The sequence below is a fragment of the Ammospiza nelsoni genome, chromosome 5 (genome assembly GCF_027579445.1).
Source record: "Ammospiza nelsoni isolate bAmmNel1 chromosome 5, bAmmNel1.pri, whole genome shotgun sequence".
NCBI classification, from domain to species: Eukaryota; Metazoa; Chordata; class Aves; order Passeriformes; family Passerellidae; genus Ammospiza; species Ammospiza nelsoni.
The window spans coordinates 66,213,995-66,238,660 of record NC_080637.1 but is presented as its reverse complement, the minus strand read 5'-3'; the positions used below and the strand labels follow the sequence as shown (position 1 = coordinate 66,238,660).

The window sequence follows — 24,666 nt, the reverse complement described above, 5'->3', positions numbered from 1 at the left end:
CACTGGGTGCAGCACCTTTTTTCCCCTGAGTTTTCATGATTAACAGAGACTGTGAGCCGCCTCCAGAGCAATGAACTCTTTCCCCCTCCAGTCCATCAGGTTTTATGCAGATAAGAATTAAAAGGAAAAAGCTCAAAAATAAAAACAAGCAAACAAATATTCTTTTTAAATACCCCAGTGATGTAAATCCCAAACCACAGCCCCTCTCACTGCACACACTGCTGTCTCCTGAAGTCAAAGTGGAACTAAAGAAATATTAAGGTGTCACTAAACCAGGCCATGGCTCAATGCAACACTGGTATCACCTTTATGACCCATCACTCCAAACAGGGCAGAAACACTTTTTATCATGCACAGAGGTTGACACAAAGCTTTACTTCTTAGGCTTGTCTCCTATTTATCCTCAACCATTCAGAGGTTTTATTTCCACACCTGATGGGATTAAACTGAAATAAAGACATTTTGTGTGTGTCCTTAAGCAAACTGACAGGTCAGATTTTCCATCCCAGCATTTATGCTGAGCGGGGCAAGGAAGCATTTTCAAAGCACAGAACTTCCAAATTCTTTCCAAGGCAAATATTCCCATGGAGCTGTGGTTGGGGAGATCTGGGAAGAACAGCATACACACCTAATATCAAAATTATTTCCCAAGCACTGTCTGTGACTGCAGAGAGCTTGCTGTGCAAAGAGACATCAAGCAAAGTAAAATTGCTTAGAAGTGGCTACACCTGGCTACTTCAACAGGGAGCAAAACCAAAATAAATAGAACACTCAGCCTTTTCTTCTCTATTTTTCTACTAATGGTTATTATATATGGACACAGCCCCCTCTAAAGAACCAGTGTTTATTTTGAGTCTAATTATAGAATCTTTTAAGCATTCCCAGCTGACATACAACAGAAGTAAGCAAAACACATGATTTTCAAGGCATTAATTCACTTGAAGGAAAAGTATATTTTAAGGAGTAGTAAAAGTGTATGCACTACTCCACCATCCAAGTAAAACCAGTTTAAAAGGCTGTAATTTTTTATACATGGTGCCCTCATCTTCTACAATAATGTTTTGCCATTTCCACCAGAAAAAACCCCAAATTTTTGTGGCTAAAATGTAGCTTTACACTTTAGATTAAATCACATTATATTTCCCCCACAGAGCATTCACTACATTTGCTGCAAAAATCAGCTTTTCTTGCAAAAGCCGCCATCCCTGATTACCACTCCTCCTTGTTTATGCTGAGGATAAACAACTGTGCAGGCCCGTGTTTAATCCTGCATTGACTAATTGCATTCTCCACTTCTGTAATGCTGTGTCAGTCTAAAAACACTTCATAAACAATTAGGACTCACAAAATCTCCGTGACAGAGACAAGACTTACATTCATGGAACAGATGATGCAACCCAAGCACAGCGAGTTAATTGTCTGCCCGAGGTCACCCCCAGAATCTGTAACAGAATCCAGGAATTCAGCCCTCCCTCCTCAGCACGGGATGAGCCTCAACACCAACACAAGGATTCCAGCAGAGATGGAATCTCCAAGACGTGCTGGAGCCTTTGTCACTGCCTTAGATCCTCGCTTTTAACCAATTTATTTTGTGGAAAAGGGTTGGAGACAGAAGCTGACAATTCTGGGCTTTTTTACAAAACCAGAACACGCAAAAAAAAAGGGCAGAAATGCAGTAAGTTATCCTTACTCCCATTAAGAAGCACCTGCTTCTCACCTTCAGTAAAAAGGCCCCGTGTTGGCTCAAAAATGTCAAAAACGCCTTCACTTCCATGCAGTCACCAGGGAACTGCAATGAGCCTCACAGCCTACAGCATAAAGCTGTATGTGTGTCACCACTGGTCCAAACTGGGATTCCCCCCTCTCCCTCTTTCCCTTTTCTCATCCCACTGCATTGCATGGATATGTGCCTTGCAGTCTGAAATTAAATTACTGCAGTTCGAAGGTTGGGTTTTGGTACTTTAGACCACAATGTTCCATTTCCACACTGGAGTGAGAGTGTTCCTGCCTCCCTGAGCAAATAGATGGAATTCTTAAGTGGTCATAGTGAGAAAAATCCAAACTGCATAGCACATCCTTATCTGTGCTTTTAAGGGTTAATTTAACAGAAAATACAGCTAAAAGCAGATATCAATAGCTATCTATAAAATTCCAACACCCCAATTCTGCAGAAAGACTAAGATTTTTAACCAAAGCCTCTGCTAGATAACCTGCAAAGATTTCCATCTCATGTTCCAGAGACTGTTTTCCCAGACAACCTTAATTTATATATCAGCTCCCCATTCCCTGCTACACAAGCTGCAGGATGATTTTTAATATCAAAGTAAGTTAACTAATTAGAAAAATCACAGCCTTAAGCAGGTTTCCTCCATAAAGAGGGAAACCTCAAATCCCAATTTCCCTTTTTTCCTACTCTCTCCAAGGCTGTTCTTGCTTCCCCAAAATGGTTTGGGCCACCTGACCCCAGGCAGGGCTGGGATCCCGACACATCCCTCAGGACCACGAGTCAGGGACTCATTTTTTCCACACTGTGGGATTACATGCCATAATCTGGTTAATAGACTGGAGATCAGGCCAAGCAGCTGCTGGATATCCAAAGTGTGGGGACAGATCACTGCAGGGAATTCCTGATCCAGGATTAAGGGGAGACACTGCAGGAGCATCCCTGCCCTGGGGAAAGCTCCCTTCCAGAGCGCTCTCAGCCACTTCTGGGTCAGTCCCAACTGCATATGGAATAAAAATTCCTCCCTAATCCACAGCCTGGAGCACTGATGGGTTTTTTTCATAGCACCCGAGGCAGAAATCTCTCTAAGTGTATTTGTCATTTCAGCAGCAACCCTCTGGTAAATGTTTTGTGAAGTATCAAATTCCAGCAAGTTTTCATCCACTGTACAGGAGCCTTCACCAGCTCTCCAGGCTATAATCCAGGTCCTATTTTTATGGACACATAGATGATATAGGAAAAGGTGACCAAAATCAGAATTAAAATTGTCTTCTGCTTATCTCCTGCTTAAAATGCACATTGCCACATCAGAAAAAAAAAAAAAAAAACCACAAAAAACCACAAACAAAACCCACTTGATCTGACATGATTGCTCATGACTAATTCATGTTCCCTGTTACTTATATCCCTCCTACTGACTGGTTTGACTGGGGGTGCTTTTTGTGGTTTTTGTTTGGGATTTTCTTGTTTGTTGGGTTTTATTTTTCCTTCTTAAATTCCTACTTCCCTTGGAGCCAAGTTCCAAAATTGAATATATCAGCATCATCCTCATACCTGGGGCTGTCCCTGTCCCATTCCCATCATCATCCTCACTGGCCACACCTGGGGCTGTCCCTATCCCTGTCCCATTCCCATCATCATAATCATCCTCACACCTGGGGCTGTTCCATTCCCATCCTCATCGGCCATACCTGGGGCTGCCCCAGCCCACAGGAATGGGGTCAAAGCATTCCCATTCCCCCTCCCCACAGCCTCAGCCCTGCACCTGAGGTAAAGGGAAGGGACACCAAAAAGATATTTAGAGGTTAGTTCTCTCTAAAAACACCCTTTTCTTTCTTTTTAAGACCCTCATCTAACAGAGTAATTTACATTTTCACACACAAAGCTACTTATACATAGGCAAGAGCTATATTTCATGTGTCCTATCTATTTTCACTTAGATCTATTTTCTCTTAAATCTATTTAGACACAGACACATTTACATATACATGAATTTACAACTGCATCTCATATCTATTCAGCCTTATCTCAATTTACACTCCTGTGTTTACACTTTTGTATCTATTTAGACTGTGTCAGCCTACACTTTGATTTGGATTATATATTAACACTTATTGCACAGAAAATCAAATTAGACCAGATATCTCTTTAGAGCTAAATATTTACACTTCCATCTAATTACAAATCTGCCTGGTTAGATTTAGGTACTTATACACCCTTATATATAACCACTATTGAGATCACATACATCATCTACTTTTACCCTGCAATGCAAAGCAAATGTAGGTGGATCCAGCTGGACAGAAATTTTCTATTTCAAATCATCATCCTGCATCTCAGCAGCCTCCTGTCAGTGCTGCTGGTGGCTCTCAGGTTCCTTCTGATCACTCCCTGGCTCCTCAGGGGTCTTCTTTGCAAACCCAGAGATATAAACCCACCTAACTTGTGCATCTTTTCCAGTCCTTTCTCTTATGTTCTAACTTTATTTGCTCCTCGTTGAATCATTTTCCAAGTAATAACAAGTGACACAATTTCTAGTGTCAATTTTAGCACATTCAGTGTTACTTTTCAGGGGACAGAAAAAATTATTAACTATTCCCTGACACCATTACTGTATGCACAGTTGGTATAACTGGGCCAAACTTTCATTCTACAAAGATTTTCATCTCAAGCTTAGGCCACTGAGAGAAAAACTCACCATTTACCCAGATCATTCTCATCTTTCCTAAGTTTTGGAACTGTTGCAGACTGGGATATTCATGTGAATTCACTAAAGAGCTCCCATGTCTCCCAAGCCATTCTATGCTGGATTAGCACTGCTGTGAAATTTGCAGTTCCTGAGGGATGAGGCTTCTCTGGCTGCTCTCTCCAGACCTTCCCTGACCTGACCCTGATTTAGCTGTGGCAGCAATTTCTCTAATTGAGCAGGTGTCTGTATCTTGTTTTACTTCTGTTTATCTTTGTGTTGCACAACCACGGCTTCGTATCTGCAGCAGTTATTTTAGTAGGACGAGACATTTACAACCAAATAATGACAGAGTCCACAGAAATACAGGCTGAGGCAGAATATCAGAGGCCTTGAGAAGTGGAAACACAGGATGCAGTGTGTGAGCACAGACAGGAGATAAGAGATGGGGCACAGGCTTGGCACTGGAGACCCCACAGCTATTAACAATTCACTTATGGTCAGTGAAAATAAAAAGCAGTCCTGAAATAGGACAAAACTGGTTGTAAAGGTAAAAGAACAAAGAAATGCTATTTCACACACATAAGATGTTAAATTCTGATGAAACCTGGAGCTGCACAGCAATGGGGAAATACGTCAAAGGGTGTTGGGAAACATTTGTAAGTGACCCCAAGTGGATCCCAGGAGGAAAAGGAGAAACTGTCACCACAAACATCATATTCCTCCCTGTTAAGGACATGAGATTTCAACAAGTCATTGTGTACTTCCCCTCTTCCTTCTGCAGCAAATTATACCCAGGAACTAAGTGAGCATAAATACCAGCCTAACAGGCAGAATTTTAAAATTTTAAAAGCAAATTTAACGGTTTTAATTGAATTCTTACTATAGTTGCAGCTTTTTAGTTATTAAGAAAAATAAAACCCAACCATTACATTTGAGTCTTTTGTAACAATTAGATCTATACTAGGTGAAGATTTCAGTTATTCTAGCACCAAATTCTACTTTTTACTTTTATAATATGTGCTTGCCCTTTTTGATACAGAGCACAGTATAATAATTTTTAACCTACTTTCTACCGTACCTTATTAGCTCTGACTTTGCATTCTTGAAAAACCTTATTTCATTTCTCCCTTTTTTTCCCCCCAAGGCTGGCTAAGTCAATAGGTTCTTCCAATAGAGATGTCATGAAAACCCCACAAGGGTCTGCATTTAGTGAGGAGATTCTGCCAATTCCTCAAACATATCAAAAGAGAAAGCCAATTACTGACTTTGCCATCAAGAATAGATTTCTCTGAGAGGATCTTGGATTTTCTTCCTTCCTTCTTTTACCCTGAGCCTCACACAGCAAGACCATGTATGTTCTGGATCCCAGAGTACAAATCAGGGCTGCATCAGTACTGTGAAAGAACTTACCAAAAACTTACAATTTATCAGGTCAATTTATAATCTCACTTTAAAAAGTTGTTCCTGTGTCATTATCAGTCAATATGTTGACTCAAAGACAAGTTATTTGCTTCTCCAATTTTCTACATGTTTTTATGTTTTAACAGTTACCTGAAATACTCATTTTGGCAACAAAGCACCTATGGCTGGGGTATGCACAGGTATTTTCAGTTTTCAACTAATTTTCCCCCCGCTGCTGTGCTGATAATGTCTAGAAAAAGCCTTGAGGCAGCTGCAAACACCTTCTCTCACACAGCACTGCCCTGGTCTCTGGGAACATCTGGTACAAAGTCCCTGCTCAAATCTGATGTGACCAGTGACTCAAACCCTGGTCTTAAACCAGGCACAACAGGGAGTTGAATAAATGCAGAACAAAAATAAATTTTTAAACCTCAAAAGCTGCCAGATTTAATCAGAAGTAAGAGTGGGTTTGGCAGAGTTGAGTTGTTCTCTTCCTGCACCTCCCCTTGCCCCATCCCCACTCCCAGTGCTGTCATCAGCTTTGGCCATGAGAGATAAACCACAGAATTCACTGCAAGTTCTCACTCAGGCAGGGCTGAGCCAGTAAAGACTGAAAATTTGCTGTTAGAGAGGTGTTTCCACAATTCTCACACATGAGCAAGTACCATCAGTACAAGCCCTGAACTGACAGACAAATGGAGACGTTGAACAGCTCTGCACCGACCACAAATTCTCACTGCAAAGCCACCACCATCTGCTAAACCCACCTTAAGAGCATGACATTTGTCAGAAGCCTGGATACTTTCTCATGCTGATTTGGTGCATGCCTTCATATTTATGATTTTCAGGCTTACTGACAGTTATGCAGACTCTCAAAAGCTTTGGTGTTTGCTTTATTCTGTTAATTTTGGCCACGTGTTTTTTCTCACCTTTCTCTCAGCTTGTCAGCACTGGACTCTCTGAATCCAGTTCACTTAAAATGTTTGCTGCTTTATATGTGCTGCAGACTGTAATCCATCTACACCAGTAAGAGAAAGCAGCCCCTTTTCCCAATGGGAAATGCAACCAGTCTCTGGGAAAAACCAGCTCACTTCCAGACAGGTGGATGCTGGAATGTCAGCATCCAAACTGGTATTACAGACAGAATAAATCAACATCAACAGTACTGCACATTTTAAATGAGAGGGACAACAAAGGTTAAGGGGTCAGAGAAAGCTGAAATATCCTCCCATGTCTTGATAAAAATTTGCTTTTGTGCAGTTTTGCTTTAAACATCAGCACACAAGTAACTCCAAAAATCAAACAGAAAAGCACTATGATAAACAGGGAGTTTTATTTTTAGCCCAGCAGAGATTTATCACTATGAGAGTCTTGTGACTTTGACAAATCTAACAATAATGAGTTGTGTATGCAACCTACAACAGCTGACAGAGAATAATACATTCCATCTGCTGGAGTTGTGCCAGGAGGCTGACCTTCAAGGTCTAAACTTTCAAATTTCCATTGTTTTTTTTCCCTCCCTAATAAAAAGCACCATAAAACAGCCATTTGGTTCATTTTGTGAAGGGTGCATTGAGGTGAATAGCTGATGTTTAAAGAGAAAACTCAAAATGCATCTAGAAAATTCCAGTTACACCAAAATGCTGTTTCCCTTCTGCATGGATAGGTTTCTGTGACCTGACACTCTTACTCTTCTAATTAACTACAATGTTCATACTTGAGTGGCTTCTTTAAACCTTACAGGAATATTAAAGATGTCAGAGGGCTTGCACATGCCTTGTCATCCTGATAACAGCCCCTGCTGCAGAGGAGTAGGTACAAGGATGGGCAGAACTACAGGTAAAGATTAATTTCAGGAATACAGGGAATACTTATGGATATAATCTCAGCTAAGGATGAAATGACTGGGGGTTTTAAATCCCTGCATGAAAATATTAAATCAGACACCATGGTATGAAATAATTTCTTAGTTGAAGCAACAGACACCCATGAAAAAAAAAATAAATACTGCACTGGAGAGCCACAAAGATTCTCCAAGGGCTGGAGCACCTCTGCTGTGCAGACAGGCTGAAAGAGATGGGATTGCTCAGAGAAGAGAAGGCTCTGGGCAGATCTCATTATATCCTTCCAGCTCCTAAAGGGACTTTGTGAAAACACTGCAGAGGGACTTTTTACATGAGCAAACAGTGGCAGGACAAGGGGAATGGTTTGAAACTAAAAGAGGACATGACAAAATTAGATATTAGGAAGGAATTCTTCCCTGTGAGGTTGGTGAGACCCTGGCATAGTTTGCCCAGAGCAGCTGTGGCTGCCCCATCCCTGGAAATGCCCAAGGCCAGGCTGGACAGGGCTTGGAGCAACCTGGGATAGTGGGAGGTGTCCCTGCCTATGGCCATGAGACTGGATGATCTTTAAGATTCCTTCCAACCCAAATTATTCCAAGATTCTTTGATCCTTCCAATCCAACCCATTCCATGCAATGCTATTCTACGACTCAGCATCACATTTATTTTCTGGAACTCCCTAAATCTCTGGGGTTTTTTTTAGTTTTTCCTTATTAATTTCTTTCTAAATAGCTTCATTTTGAGAGGTTTGATTTCCAACAAGGAAACTATTATTGTGGAAAACTTTTGGCCTTTCCCTTTCTGTAAGGATGGACAAATCATGAGTGCTACAGATAATTTTTCATCAGTCACACCCAGAACCCCATGCACAGTGCAGAGGTCAAGAGTAATTTTTCTTGTAGCTTATCAAGCTTTTGTTTCAAAACGCTACCAATTTTTGGTGAACAAAGGTCATGTTTTTCATTTATGCACTATTCAATACATGGGTTTCTTTTTTATTCCACATACACAGAAACATCTCAAAAACCTTAATGTTGATCATCTCTATTTTAAGGCTTCCCTTTTCTCCCTTTCCTTTATTTCTTCCTAGAAATAAAGTATTTTTGCCCATCTTGGGAAGATCTGCCTCCCAAGCAAGGTTTGAGCAAGCCAAGAGTAAGCTGGGTGGATGTGGATACATGAACAATTAGGAAAATCTTATTTCCAGGAGAAAAGGCGTGTTCACATAATGCCACTGCTGAGTTAAGGCAAACATCTCCTTTTTTAAGGATACTTGAACTACATTTCTATCTATTTCTGCCCAAAACAAGGAATTTTATCAGTGGGACTGTTACTGAGTCCTGCTCATTAATTTTAGACTTTCCTACAACCCCTCTCTCACACCTGAGCAGAGCAGCAAAGAACTGGTTTGCTTTAGAGCAGCAGCTCTGCTCCTCTGGGTCAGGCCTAGAAAAGTGATCTGATTCCACCTTGCAGTTTGCCATCATCTGCAAAACATCCAGCCCCCACCAGCAATGAATAAAATATTCCACCACAGCAACACTCCAATAGAAGCTGGCACAGCCCCTTTCAGTTACCTTTTTTGAATGATGATCCTCTCATCCTTTTCTGCTTTCAGCTTTTTTGACAGGAAAAAAATGCCCCATTTACAGGCTTGAAGCCTAGTACTTCCACTCCCCAGGAATAGAAATCTATTATTAATTCTGGCAAGGAGAACCTCACTGAGAGAAATCAGGCTTAAACTTTTGAGAGGTGTCAAGAATGCTCAGTCAATTGAGAAATTCAGTTTGCCAGCTACATTCCTGGAAGCTCTGCAACAGAAGGAATGAATCAGGAAAATCAAATTGAGTGTGATTTAACCCTGCCATTGGCTAAGGCAAAAGGTGAAAGAAAACAAAAAATAGACAAAGTTTAATTAGAAAGGGAATAATATGCATAGCTGTCTCTCAGAATAAGAATAAATTCAACCAGCTAGAATGAAAGTACTAGAAGAAAACATTTTAAGAAAAATGGGGAAAATGCTTTCATTTTCCTGTCAGACAGAAACAGCTACAGGTTTATCTCATCACTCTCTTTCCTATCACACGGAGCTTTGCTCAGATTAACTATGACCATTGAGAGAACACAGCTTTAGTGAACCAACACTGGCAGAGTCCCCAACATCTCAGTGCCCTCCAGGACCGTTACCAGCAGCTCAACACTTTGCTGCTTCCAACCATCACAACACCAAAAACACACTCAGCAAAATCTGGTCAGCAAGGGAAGCTGCTCCAGCCCAACAAACAGGCTGAGAATGAACACAATATTCTATTATGAGATGGGGAGTTAAAGCAGAAACTTTGGTTATAAATATCATACACCTCATGCCCTCGCTCAGAACCCTAAAAGCACTGGAAATGCCTCTGGGTATGGAACAGAACTCAGGTTATGAGTTCAAGATGTAGCAGATCCAGAGCAGAGTCCCAGCTCCATCAGACAAAGAAAATCAACTCAAAAGGGGAAAACCAGCTTTCTAGAAAACCTCCTTTTATAGTAAAAAATACCATTTTATATTTCACATTATAACATTCATATTTCCATTACAAACTTAATTTTAAAGAAAGGATTTTACAGACAAAGCAAGTATGTTAATTCAGCAGTGAAATTCAGTTTCCATATTGAAATATAACCAAAGACACGCAATATTTTAAATTAAGCATAAGAAAAAAAACAGTTGATGTGGGGATAAAAATAGTTATTTTTTCTTATCACGATTTGTTTGCACAATTTTTAAGAGGGGGCTGTAAAAAAAAGTAGAAATATTTTTCCTGGTTTATCTTTCTTTCAGGAGGAGGTAAAGGTAAAAGGTGGGATAGATCTGAGGAAGCTTTCCATAAACCTCTGAAATTACTCAAAAAAAGAAGAATGAACAATGAATCCAACATCTTAATTGATGGTGAACAAAGAAAGCTCTTTTGTTATTCACACCGTATGAATTAAAGACTTCCTTTCATTCCTGTCCCCCTATTTTTGTTATGCAAACATCCTTGGTTGAAGGCATTTTGATTTACTGATTAGCCTGGAATTGTTTTTTCATGGAACTCTTCCCTTCATCACATCAACTCCTTGTAAGTTTGTCTCTTGAAAAAGGATAAACTGAGAATAAGTAAGCTACCTTTGGGTTCACCAATGTAGAAGGACACATCCTTTTTGTCTTCTTGCTCATCAATGTGATCATAGGTGATCTGGGGAACCGACAGGGAATTTTCTCCTGGGTTTATTACAGGTGCAGAGCCATTCCCACATCCCAGCCTCCCTTTTCTCCTGTATCTTCTGGCCTGTGAGAGGAGGAATGGAATGGTCTCAGAAGATGCTGTCAAACACAGACAAGTGCACATGTGAGCTTCACTGTGCAGTGAATTCACTTGAGGTCAAATGTTTTTTATTTAAAGGATGAAACTGAAATTCAGTGAAAGGGCTGCAACCTTTGTTTATAGTTTTAAAGTGTCTGACTCTGAATTATGAACTAAAACTTGGTAAGAAATTGATTCTCAGAAGGCAACTAGAGCATTCTGAGAAACCAGGCCATTAGTAAAATTCTCAAATTGGGACCAAAACTCAAGGCATAGAAAATTCTAATGACTTCAGTACATATCACCTTGTCAGGAATATCTTTCTAAAGCTTAAATTCAACATTACCCTAGACTTGGAACTATGAACTGGGCCCTGTGCAGCATATTCAACTAAAGAAAACTTCACCTTTTTCCAAAAAGGCAAAATTAAATTAGGCACATCAGGAGAGGAGAAATGCTTCCTCCTGCCTCCAAACAGTTCTCCTGATTTTAGAAGCCTAAAGACAGCCTAATAAACACACTATAATTGGTACTTTAAAATGATAAATTAAGGTTTGGATCAACAGAAAGCGCTGCAGGGTCAAGATATTCATATACGGGACAAGGCTACTTGATCTAAAGTTAATTTGTTAAACAATTCTTTGTTATGGTTTACATTGAAACTTTTGGAATTCCTTCTTCTGCTCAGCTCTGCAGCAGTTAAACAAATGCACGTTCAAAATTCAATAGGGGAAAATACTAGAAATAGGTATTAGTGTGGACAGTGGATGCACTGACATGCATCAAAATACTTCTAAAACCGCTCTCAGCCTCATGTTAAGCCTGAAGGTAAATTTTTAAACTGGCTTGCTCCTCCTTCTGGTATGAACCACCTTGAAAAATGAATGCAGAATGGGAAAGTGGCACCATTGCCTTGTGCTTTGACAAAGTAGGAGACTCCAAAGGGGATAAAACAATGGAGAGTGGGTACCTGTCTGACCAACAAGGCAAATTCAGTTAGAAGATATTCTTTGCTTTAAAATGTTTGAAGGAAAACAAAACTAACTGGGCTGTGGCCAGAGGAAAATAAATGTATTTCAGGTACCCGAACAGCTCAGGCCCTTCACGAAGTTTTTGGCAAGTTAGTTATAATTTAAAATGAAAAGCAAGCAGAGAGCCAGTGCTGTCACCTGTTTTCTCAGGCCGGGACTAGATGGCGCTGGAGACTTTTTGGGATTCTGCACGGGAGCTGTCACATAGATCTTCCAGGTGGCCGTGGAGGTGCAGGATTTCTCTGCTGCATAGCAGCGCCACAGGGTCTGAAAAGGAACCCAAAGAGCCTCAGGGAAGGAGCAGCCACTGGGATCCTGCACGGCAAATTCTGTAAAAAATCCAACTGACAACAAGGCGTTCAGGTAAACGCCACTCCTGATAAAGTACAAGCATGGTGAGCGCAATTTACACCAGGACACACATCACACAGGGATAATTCAGTGTGCTCCTCCCACAAACTGGGGTCAAACTCTACCCACAGCAAAAAAAAAAACCCAAGTAAATCAAACTCAACCCCCATAAAAGTGAATCCCCCACTGAATGCTGTGTTTTCTTTTTTCTGCCACTGTGCCACAATGAATGTTTTTGCAGTCTGCTACTCAATTCTTTATATTATCACATGGAATGTTGCGCTGGGAGATTTTTCTAAAAACAGGTGTGTTTTTTTTAATGTGTTTGTACATTCATCACATCAGGATTTGGCAGATGCACAGGTCCTAAAAGAAGATGAAAAGGAACTTATGAATTAAATATTATAGTGAAGATTTTTAATTTTTTTTAGTATTTTACTATATATACTCACTGCATCCAGTTAGTGTCATTATGCCTGTGAATATCAGCTATAGCACAGCTTCCAGAAAGGGAGAAGCAATTCTCATTTTCTCTACTTACTGATCTGGATCAAAATGGCAAAGTGGCTAAACACAAGTTATAGATCCATAATAAATTTAGAAATTATGATTCTTTGCACTTGAACTTCCAGGCCATACTCTCCAATAAACTATTTTAGTATTTTACTGTTGTGGCCTTACCTGAATTAGGGAAGCTGCAGCTGGGATTTGTCTATTGAAATGCTTCTGACGTTGCTTCTGCTGTACTTTCAGGGCAAAACCAGACCCCAGAATACCCTAGCAAAGTAACAAAATTACTACTCAGACATGTACATAGCTTCACATACCTAAATAAAGTACTTTGCATCGGGAATAAACAGACATTTAATAAAAGACTTTATAAAATGAATTTTCAAATGTCTACACTGTCGAGTTCTATTTATTCCAACAAATCTAAAATTGAGCAGATCAACAGCAGAATTGGGTAGCTTGAATAAACAGCACGTGTTTATTGCTGTGATCCACAGCTTACAGGAGCCAGAGGCACTCACAGAGGTGCACACACCTGTAATGAAGAGATTCAAGTTCCACTTACAGCTGGCAGGGCAAAGAAGGAGATGGCAAACACTGAGAAGCAGGAAGCTATGGTCTTCCCAATCCACGTCTGGGGAACTTTGTCTCCATAGCCAATTGTTGTGACTGTTACCTACACCAGGAAGAAACATCTGTTTTAGTGATTTTTTTTTTTTCCTGCACAAAGCATGAGAAAAAAAGAATGGAAGGGCAAAGTAATTAGTGAAGTACCAGGAGACAGGGGTGAAACAAGGGTGTGGATTTGGGAATGAGGAAATCTGTGCTGACAGGAGTGAAAAAGGACAGAACAAACCCATCCCAACTGAATCCTCACAGCAAGAGGAGGAAGAACAACCATTCCAGGATGTATTATCTCCCAAAGTCAGCCTGCCAGTAGAGCTAGACCTGAACACAGCTCAGGCCTGTGCTCAGCTTTCTTTCTTTCTTTCTCCCCCACAAGACACAAGACCTGGCTGTGACATTCACATTCTCTGAACAGAGAGAGAGACACAATTCTCTCTCCCAGAATTTTTCCAGGAGAGGGCAGTGAGAAAGCTCAGAGAAGAGAAAACAGTCCTTATCTCTATTTGCTGCTCCTGTTGTTTGGCACATGTGGAATGTGTTATGGAGATTGTTTACCAAGAGTGATTTGTTAATTGGACACCTGTGATGGTTGTTTGGATTGATTGACCAATTAGGTCAAAGCTGTGTCATGACTGTCTGGAGACAGTCAGGTGTTTCTTTAGTATAGCATAGTATTAGTGTATTATAATATAGCTTAATAAAGCATATAATATATATAATGTATATAATTATAGACACATTATATATGTATATTATTCTACATAATATATAATATTACATAAATTATATATATTATAAATATGTACATAATTATATATATTTATATATACAATTATATGTATATATTATGTATAACTATTATGTATATAATTATGTACATATATATTATATATAACTATATAATTATATACATACATTATATATAATTATATACATAGATATTATATAAAATATAGCTTAATAAAGCATTTGCTCAGCCTTCTGAAATCATGGCGTCAGAACATTATTCCCTAGCTGGGCCCACTTTGCAACAATACCTGGCCACTCAAAAATGTTTTTAAGCCACAAGGTGCTTAAACTTGGATCTGATATTGCTTATCAGGGCTAGGGAGAAGGAGCCCACCATCAAGGGAGAAAAAAGGGCCAGCAGGGCAGCACCTCTCCAGTCAGGACCCAGGACCTTTCAAGAAAAACAGAAGCAGAAAGTGCAGGCAGATCCACCCCAGAGTCTGGGTTATAATGCAGCAGCACAACAAGACAGGTCTGACAAGCCACAGGTCAGGATTAGGATCCAGAGGCCAGCACACAAGCCTGCAGGGAGGTGACAAGAGCAGGGCATCATCCTGTGGGTGGAAATCAGGAATGAGGGAGCCCAAACCCAGACACAGCTGCAGTTGAGCTACAGACAATCTCTCTTGTGCTGAAATATTGTACATGGAGCACCTCCAGTGGGGTTGTGCTGGTCAGGGTCATTAGGTCAATTAATGCCCTCAAGTCTGTAGGGACTTGGCTCTACACAGACTTGCTGCAGAGGTGGCCAGCCAGCCCTGAAAAGCCCCAGAGGCAGGAGGGCCTGAGTGGGACAGATGTTTGGAGCTATTTCTGAAGAATAGGAATAGCCCCAAACAGGATGAAAGAGAATTCAGCATGAGCCAGAGGTCAGGAAGGAAAAGCAGGTCCATCCAGGTGGTGGCTGGTCCATCAGGAATGTTTTTGATGGAACAAGGAGCCCCTGCTGCCCAATGGAAGGGGATAACCAGCTGATCCCAAAGCAGGAATCCACAGGAAATCCCACCTGATGGGGGCCTCAGCAGGACAAGACACACACACCATGGTCTAAAACAGAGACCCTGGCCCTTGGGGGTGTGGGGTTTTCAGCATCCTCAGAGCTCTGATGCTGCCATAAAATGGTGTGAGAAACATGGCTTGGATCCCTGAGAAGCAAAAAGCTTCTGGTGAGGAACAGAAGAGCTCTGTCATCAATACTAACCACTGGGGAGAGCTGTAAATAGAAAAAATGTACTTTTATTTGGATGTACCAGCCCCTAACCTAGTCCCCCTCCTTTCACTTTGCCTTGAATGGTAGCAGAAACACAGCCAAAACAGACTTAAAAGAATATGTAAATTTACACTGACTATAAAGAGGCTGCCTTTTATGGAAAAATTTGCTGACAAATGCTTAGATGTTATGCAAAAATAGTCTTCTCTGAAGAAACTATCAAGCAATAAAGGCATGGGAAGAATATGTTTCCTCCTACTCTCAAAGCTGGAAGAAAGATTTGCAGGGAAAAAATTAGCAACTACTACCAAACTTAGTTTTTCCAAGTTCCAAAAAATAGCTATATTTGTGTTTATTCACCATGAATTTTCCACTTGATGAAGACCACTTTGTAGTGGCTATATCCTTGAATGAATATTGGTTTTTTGAGCTGCAAACTGCTCCCAGCAGGAGCTCCGCCTTTCCAGGTGTTTGTCCAGATTTAATGGGGCTGGTCAAGTGACTCAGGTGCTGTGTGCTACCAGCAGGACAATGAGTTTTCCAGTCCCCAAAATTAAATAAGACCCCCAAAATTCAACTTTGAAATGCAGTGGAAGAAGTTAAAGCTGTTTCTTTAACAGCACTTCAGCTCCTCAGTGTACCCAGGTGACCCTTCAAAGTCAGTAGTTTTCCCTTTCTTTTCCCCTCTTCTCTCTTATGAAAGGCTTCTTGGTTTTTTGAGGGTGGTTTGGTTTTTCTGGGGAGGCTTTGGTTGGTCTTTTCACTAAATTCTCCAGCAGCCAGGACTTAAAACCAAACTGCAGCAATGCTGAGCTGCCTTAATATTACTACGGAAGAGAGCATGAAAGCTGTAACCACAGAAAAGATGAATTTTCCACCTCCACAGCAGGCACTTGGCTGGCAGACTCCTGCAGGTGCCTGACCATGTCTCAGGAAGTTTTTCCCCAGCTACCTTAAGAGGGTTCCTTGTTGGTAATTTAATTAGCACACTGAATACATGGAAAGGATGATAAATAATGTAATTCTCTGGCTTTCTTAATCACAGCAGATTTTTTTTTCTACTTGCACAGCCCAAAGTTATCAGTATTTCTGAGCAGAGAATGTTGGGCTCTGGAAAATGACACCTCTTGTGACAGGGATTGATGGTGGCACATTCCAGCTGTGCACACGGGCTCTCAACACACACATGTATACCTCAAAAAGGGAAGAACTCTGATTTAGTAGAAGTCAACAGGGCTGCTCAGATGTTTAAAGACAGGCAGGTGTCCTCAGGTGTGAGGAGTCAGAACAGCACACCTCAAAAAAACCACACTAAATATAAAGGGATTCCAACTGCTACCTCTGGCATGGAAATTTACTGCTGGAAATTCTGAGCAGTTGATCCCAAGTACCTGTGCCAGTTAACACCAATTCCTGGAGCAGGTAATTAACTCCAGTCCAGTGGTACAGAATAGCTGAGCTTGCAGCAAGGCAAATAAGCATTACCAGCAGCAAGAGGCAAGCAGGGAGGGCCAGCAGAAGAGAAGCCACCTATGTGCTCTTCTTTTAAGCAAAAAAATACCCAAAAGGGACAGGGCAAACGCTGTGACTCAGGTTGCAATTCTGGCAGGCTGACCATGCTATTGGAAGTGCTTTTACATGTGCCCTACATGCTACAACTGCTGAGAATGACTCCATGTGAAACACAAGCCTTTGATATGTCTTTGCAGACCTGTTTGCCTGCCAAACCTAGGAGGAAAAACTCTTGCCGTTAACTGAAGCAGGTGAATGTAGTTAGCAATTCATTCCAACTCTCATTCATTCCTTATTTTCTCTTTTCCCTGTATTTAAACCTTTCAGGTCATTTGTATCAAGTTCAGCAAGCTTGCACTTTCTCCTCAAAGCAAAATATTCCCCATAATACACTCTGTGGTTTTGTCAGACACATAAGACTTTCAAATACTTCATACCAAGATTTTTTTTTTCCAATGGTTCAGTTTTGAAAGGCAGAAGCAAAAATCAAATTTCACTCCCTAGTAAGTCCACATCTGTGTTTCTGTGTTCCAGGAGATTTGAAAAGAAAAAGAAACTGATTCACTTTGTCCTTTGTTCCTGTTCCCAGCTGTGAACTGCACCTGCACCGTGACTCACCAAATGCTGAGGAGGCCTGGATGCCTGAAAAGCTTGAACAACAATTTAAACAGTGTTCCCCCCATGGCCAGAGAAAGAGGAGCTGATTTTTATCTTGCTGCTACACAAAGCAAGTCAAGTTTTGGAAAATAACAAAACCCACTGAACACTTTGCATCTCCCATCCACACACTTTGGAACACAGATCCCAAGTCATCTATGTAAACGAGATACTGTGCATTTTAAACTTCTCTGATGGTCTTCACAACTCCTTTTAAATTCCCAAAGTCCAAAACATTGCTGTAGAAACACACTCTGACTTTTTTAACCTTAATTTTTTTACTCTTCACTCATATCCATGTAATAGTATATAGTGATTAGAAGTATTTCTAATTCATACCTAAATATTCAATGCAACTAATGAAGCAACTCTGGAAAACTAGAATAAAAAAAAAAATAAGCCACTAAAAAAAGAAACAAGGAAAGGTAGGAAGAGTACACTGGGTCCACACGGAATTTTTAACACATGCAGAAATAACTTGTGCACAAACAAACATGGATAGAACCAGATGCTAAAAGCAATTCACTGGTGTTTGAGGTGAACTGCAAAAATAATGGAAGAATAAGTGAGACTAAGAGCACTGGTTTGTTCTTGTAAAGCTGGCATGGGGTATCTTCCAATTACTGTTTTTCTTTTAAAATGCAGCATCATCTCTACCTCTGAGATACACATACTTTTCCTCCACTAGCTACAGGTTGCTTCACAGCTATAACCATGAGGTTTCATATTCTTAAAATTTTATCCCATGCCCACTGAGGACTTTGACAAGTGAAAGCTCTATGGCTTGCTTCATGCTTTCATTGATTCCCAGCATCTTAGATTATCAGGTCCATCTAGCATTGAGTAGATTTTTCTTTTTTTCACTTGATTCTTCTGGGTTTGTACCATTAAGCATAGTCATAGGTGATACTCTGCAGATTAAATAAATATCTCATAACCTAGTGAGAAGAAATTAATGTTGAAAATGTTTTTATAGTGAACCACTTACAGAGTAGTGACTCAGGCTACACGTAATATAGTCCATAATTCTGTGTACCTCATTAAGTAGAGACTTATGCAGCACCTAAGTTCGTTGCTATCTTATTGCAAAGCTTACATACCTCCTTGGTGATTTCTCATAGGGATCTCCTCACAGCACAGTCAACAAACTCCAACTCTCTTCTCTACCACCTAACCCACCCTTATATAGCACTCATCATTATTGGACACACCTGTGGCCCATTAAGGGCAGGTGTTCCTAATCTTTGGTGATTAGCACAGCTGCAACTCCTCAGGGGTGAGATTGCCTTCTGCACTATCTCTATTCTCTTACATTCTATCCCCCCCCCCCCCCGTATAAGTTAAAGATAAAAACCAAAAAACAGGAACCTATAACCTGCATCAAAGTCTGAATTATTACTGAGAGAGTGTGTTTTACACAAGAAGATAAAGAAAAAAAATAGCGTCATTAACCCTACTTTCACATATAGAATAGGTTTTTAAGTTATGCACCTTTTGAGATAACTAAGTAGAGCTTAAAGGAAGTGATACAGGTTTTGAAGGAGATTGTTTACTTTTTTTGAGATGTATTTACTTTTTGAAATGATTTTTACTTTTCATATTTGTAAGCATTCGGTGTCCTTTGCTAAGAACTTGCTGACCTGCTTTCACAATAAAATTGAATACCCCAATACTTTACTTGTATTTCTTGGATTCTTGCTTGTATCCCTCAGAGGAGGTTGTCAAGCTTCCCTACAGAAATGCATTTTGCAAAGAAAGAAATGCCAGGTTTTCCTAAAAAGATCACAATTTGAACAGAAAACCTCGGGCCCTGTTTGCACACACGTTTTATTGGAGGACTTACCACACCCCACCAAAGGGCATCAGCATAGCTGGAGAAACCTGTCTTTCCATCCTCATCAACTGCATCCTTCTCAGCAAGATAAACAAAGTAGGATGAAAAAATTAATCCCAAGAATCCAATGTACAGAGTGGTTATAAGTTCCTATTGAGAGAGAAAACAAACAAGTGTATGAGGTTTTCATCCTATATACATATGTATATACATCATTGTAAAATGTTGCAAATATCTGTGGGGCTTTTGCATCACAGTAGAAAAATTAATATGTTATACTTCAGGTTTGACATTTGCCTCCAGTAAAACAGCTAAAATATATGACTTGGATTTGGGTTTTATTAGCTAAGAGTTTAAGAATAAAGAGTGCTGCCTAAAACAAATAGCTCTTTGCAGCAGAGACTTTCAGATTCACACACACAGGAAGCAGTAAGAACAAGAAATGCTCAAAGGTGGATTTGAATACTGAGAGAGTTGAGTCAGCACATTTTTTAAACTCAGCTGTATCTCCATTTTCATTTAAAATAAGGACGACACAATACAAAGTTCAACACTTGGAAAAAATATGACAATCCCTCCTGTCCTGAGAGCAGTGGAAGACCTCACAAAGCAAGGTGAGGAAGGAGCAAAACCAACCTAGAGGCTCACAAGCTGGAGCTTGAGTGGCTAACTTGGCTTTTCAGCAAGCCTCAGCCATTTCTTCATGGCTTTCCACCACCACATGTGATATTGACTCACATTTTGTTGCCTTTGGCAAGAAATGCTGGTATATAAGCTCAACCTGCTGAAAATAGAAGAGCATCCTAGCCAAACCAGGCCTGAGTGAGCTAATTGAGCTATATGTAAAATTCCAAAACACATAGAAATCGTTGGTGACAACTTTACTAAGCTCTTCAGGGCCCAGGGAGGTACAAGTGCTTGCTATTTTCACAGGGCACCAAGATGTGAATTCATTTTCTCACATTGCTTACGGGTTTAGGGGCCCATATTTTCTGAAAGACTATCAAATGCAAAAAACACCAAAAATAGATGAGGACTTTGTATTCTGCCTGTGAAGAAAAAGCAGCTGAGGTGTTTTTGTTTTGGTTTTGGTTTTTTAAAATTTTTAAACAAAAATTTCTTTCAGAGGCTGGACAGGAATAAAGGTTCCATTTTTCCTTCCGTTTGGTACCGTGTTAGGGTTTCAGCTACACTTGTCCAATGTCAATACAGAAATGTGTGCTTGGTAATTTTTTTTCTTAATGTGTTAGTGGGTGATCTGCTTGGATAAGTACTACAGATTTGTGGAGTTTTATTTATCACCATAATCACTTCTTTGGATAAGCAGAACTTCAGGTGCGTTTACTCATAAATTTATTTTCCAAGAATTTTTTTTTTCCCCTTTTAAACCATTGAACTTTCTTATGCTTGTAACACATAAGATTTAAGTGTTGTGTTTTGGAGAGAGTATTTCCTGATTCTTGACTAAAACTCTGAACACCCACAGGAAAGAAATGTTCCCAAACATTTTTTTGGATATCAAGTTATTTGGATATCAGCTCTGCCCTAGCAAGATACCCAGGCAATGCAAGCATAATAAATGGAGACCACACAGACTTGGAGCATTAAAAGTCATCCTGTTGTACAGTATAAAAGGAGGCTTTATTCCACAGCGCTTTGGTGTGCATCACTTCTGCACAGCCATCGTGACATAAAAGTTCCTACTGTACTGAAGGAAAAAAATAAAAGGAAGGAAACTTACTTTTAGCATTAAATTATTGGCTTGGATTAAGTGCAGTGCATTCTCTGTCCCAGAAAAACAGTTTTCTAAATAGAAAATGTAAAAAGGTCTGCATGGAAATTTGTGTTTGTCAGTATGTGGAGAACAAATCTACATTCATAAGAATAAGTTAGCCACACTTACAAGTGGGATGTGGAGATTAATAGCAGAGTATTAGCCCTCCACAGAGATGCAAGACTTCAAGGCTAATTATATAATTTTCCATTATATTAATAAAGCTAATCATCAAGAGAGTCCATGGACACTCAAAAAGAAGCCTTCAATTAAAAATATTTTTAAATTTGCAGAAAAACTTTTAAACTCTTCCTGCTTAATGAGTTTTCATACAGAAAAATTGTTTCAAAGCTTTAGCAGGCATGCACCTATTTATAGCCAGGTTTGCCTCTGTCACCACACCCTTGAAAAAGTAACTTTTCTTACACAGCATCATAACATAGTTCATTTTTTTAATTTACAGAATGAATTAGAAAACTTTGTATTCAAGGTGAACACAACAGAAATATTTGAATAATTGACTTTTTCTAGCAAGGCTTTCCCATTAGTGTTTGGTTTTCCCCAGGAAAACAAAGCTAGGAATACATCTTTTGTAGGGATAGTGGAGAGTACTTGCAATATGAAAGGCAGCCCACAAAACTGTGTTTAAGAAATTACATTGAGGGATAACATCAAAGACTACAACAGTTAATTAATAAACCCAAACATTTTTGTTTATACCCTGTTAGCCACTGCCCTAAATAGCAAAAATAGCTTCCCATTTTAAAAGGAAGAAGAAACACACGATGGATTTTTAAAGTATTTTTTTCTCTTGCTATGTAACACATAATTTAAACCAGCGGTCTTGGGTTGTAAAATATGTGTGTATTCTATTTGCCATCTGTTAGAGGTGGGGAAGTTATCTTCTGTTAATTGGGCAGTTTTCTTTATCTCTTTCAGAAACCAATCCTCCCTCCAGGAAATATCTTCTGTTAATGAGTCATTGAGTCTCACTGCATGACTGATAAAATTACATCATCCCATTGTGAGATGCTCCGCCCAGGGGGAGGAGCCAAGCATTCCTACTTGGATATAATCTGACACTGGAGCATGACAGGAGCCTTTTTCCCACTGGATTCCAAGAGGAGGAGGTTTCTTCTCCACTGGATTCCCAGACAAAGACCAGACCCATCTACACCACCACAGGACCTTCAGAGGAAAACTCCACCCTTGTCCAGGATTCCTGCTCCAACAGAACCACCCCTGTCACTGCAGAAGGACTGCAGCCACCATTTAATAGGACTGCTGCCACCACCCTGACCAACTGGGTGTCAGGTTGTATTCTGACTCTGTCAGTGGGGTTTTTTTTTGTTGTTTGCACTATTGCATTTGTATTTTATTTTTCCTAGTAAAGAACTGTTATTCCTATTCCTGTACCTTTGCCTGAGAGCCCCTTGATTTCAAAATTACAATAATTCCAAAGGGGCAGGGTTTACATTTTCCATTTCAAGAGAGGCTCCTGCCTTCCTTAGTAGACACCTGTCTTTTCAAACCAAGACACCAGACCATTATTTGAAGCCCACAGAGAGAATTCACTGAAGCCAATGAGTTTTAGGGGATGTTTAAAAGCTGGGTACCTGTCGATGGATGAAGACCACAGACCCCAGGAGTCTCCAGGTGCCTCCCTGGCGGTCAACGTGGAGCATCCGAAGGATCTGGAGAAAGCGAATCCCTCTGTAAGGGAAGTGAAGCTTTAAAATAAATGCAATAAGCACATAAAAATGCTTGAGGACAATACTGCCTTATCCACCCAAAACTGATCATGTCCACTCACCCACTGCTGTGTTCAAGAATTGTGATAGCACTGCCCCTGCCTGGGGTGGCATTGCAGGCTTGAGGCACCTCGGTGTTTAGATCACATTTAATTACAGTCAAATTTATTCAGAAATATTGACTGTGAAAACAATTATTTAATGGGAAAGCAAACCAAATCAGGGGAAACCTGTATAATTTCTATTATTCCAAACTTTAAATGCCTAGGGAAGTTTCCTAGGGAAACTTCAAGTTTTCCTAACACAAATGTGAGCAAACCTTTTTCTCTATTTGCCAAAAGCAGAATATGAATCAAACATGGCACTACTGAAATCCTTGTTGTGTGAGTTACTGAAATATATCTGATATCACTGGAAATAGATAGAGTCCTATGTGTTTTAGGAGAATAACTAAATCAATCATAAGCTCCAAATATTTTCAACTAAATAAAAGTAATTATCAATATGGTTCTTCAGCATAGTTTTATTCCATGGAAATATTTCATTTAGTTACTCTTTTGACAATGAATTTTGTTTGCCTGCAGTCATCTTACTATCTTATCCCTGAAACAAGCCAGTGAAAAACAGGAAAGGATGAACACTAATTAATCTACCTGAAAAATTTTCACTAGAAGTATTTTTGGCTCTTTTTAGCAATCTTCAAGAAGATTTTTTTGTGGAGACAGGCTTTGATTTTTAATTCAGACTTGCCTGACCCTGCTGGCTTTTCTGTGGAGCAATGATAACACTGCAGGGATGTGGGTTAGTGTTTGGAGAGCATTCTGAGGTGTAGGTCAGTGACTCTGGACTCAGCACCGGGGAAAGGCTTCACTGAGCCCAAAACCCACTGGGCTCCCGTATAAACACACAGGGCCTTTGCACTGAACTCTTTCCTATGCTTTGAGTTAAATTAACAAACCCCAACCCCTGGAATTTCCACATGCACCTTCCTCTTTTCCTATAGGAGCTGATATTCCTGCTGCCTGAGTGGCGTCTTTACCATCAGATAAGGATGAATGTTCTACAGTGAGAATTACCTTAAAAACACTCTGTACATGTAGTTCTCCCCAGTGTTTGCCTACACAGCTGGACAGTTTAGACACTACTGGACATTCCCACTTCCCAGTGGTTCCACTGCACTGGGAAGCAGAGGCATGTGAAAAAACATGCAGCACATCTTAGAAGTTAGGTTAGGAGTAGGAAATACACCTTACTGCTTATCATTCTTCTGTTTACTCACTTCATTCACCTCCCAAAACAAGCCTGCAGTACTTGGATGCAAGCTGAACAAACACTGTGTGCATCAGATGTTTCTGCTTTGTGTACAGTGTGAGTTACTCGTGCCAAACAAATCCACCAAAGTATAATTACTCTTTAAACAAAGTAATTACTCATACTCAAAAAGCACCGAGTTAAGCACTGTCTGGATTACTTCTTAAATAAACCCATGCTCTGTAATTCTCCCTTGTCTCAGAGAGACAGTTGTTTGATGTTTTAAATAGGACACAATGTTTCATTTTTTCCACTTGGCTTCAGCATTCCCACCATTTTTCATTTGCCTCGTTCCTGCACTGATTTCCCAACCAGTCACC

At 40.1% G+C, this 24,666-nt stretch overlaps 1 protein-coding gene across 1 annotated transcript in view; it reads right to left on the bottom strand.

Moving 5' to 3' along the window:
- Nucleotides 1-24,666, bottom strand: part of LOC132073288 (potassium voltage-gated channel subfamily KQT member 1-like) — a 401,881-nt gene that overhangs the window by 348,324 nt on the left and 28,891 nt on the right. The window contains exons 5-10 of the mRNA XM_059472242.1: nucleotides 22,901-22,997; nucleotides 19,520-19,660; nucleotides 13,447-13,557; nucleotides 13,053-13,148; nucleotides 12,159-12,287; nucleotides 10,812-10,974 (exon numbers count right to left, since the gene is read on the bottom strand). Of these exons, the coding sequence (XP_059328225.1) occupies nucleotides 10,812-10,974; nucleotides 12,159-12,287; nucleotides 13,053-13,148; nucleotides 13,447-13,557; nucleotides 19,520-19,660; nucleotides 22,901-22,997 (737 nt within the window). The remainder of the gene's footprint in view (nucleotides 1-10,811; nucleotides 10,975-12,158; nucleotides 12,288-13,052; nucleotides 13,149-13,446; nucleotides 13,558-19,519; nucleotides 19,661-22,900; nucleotides 22,998-24,666) is intronic.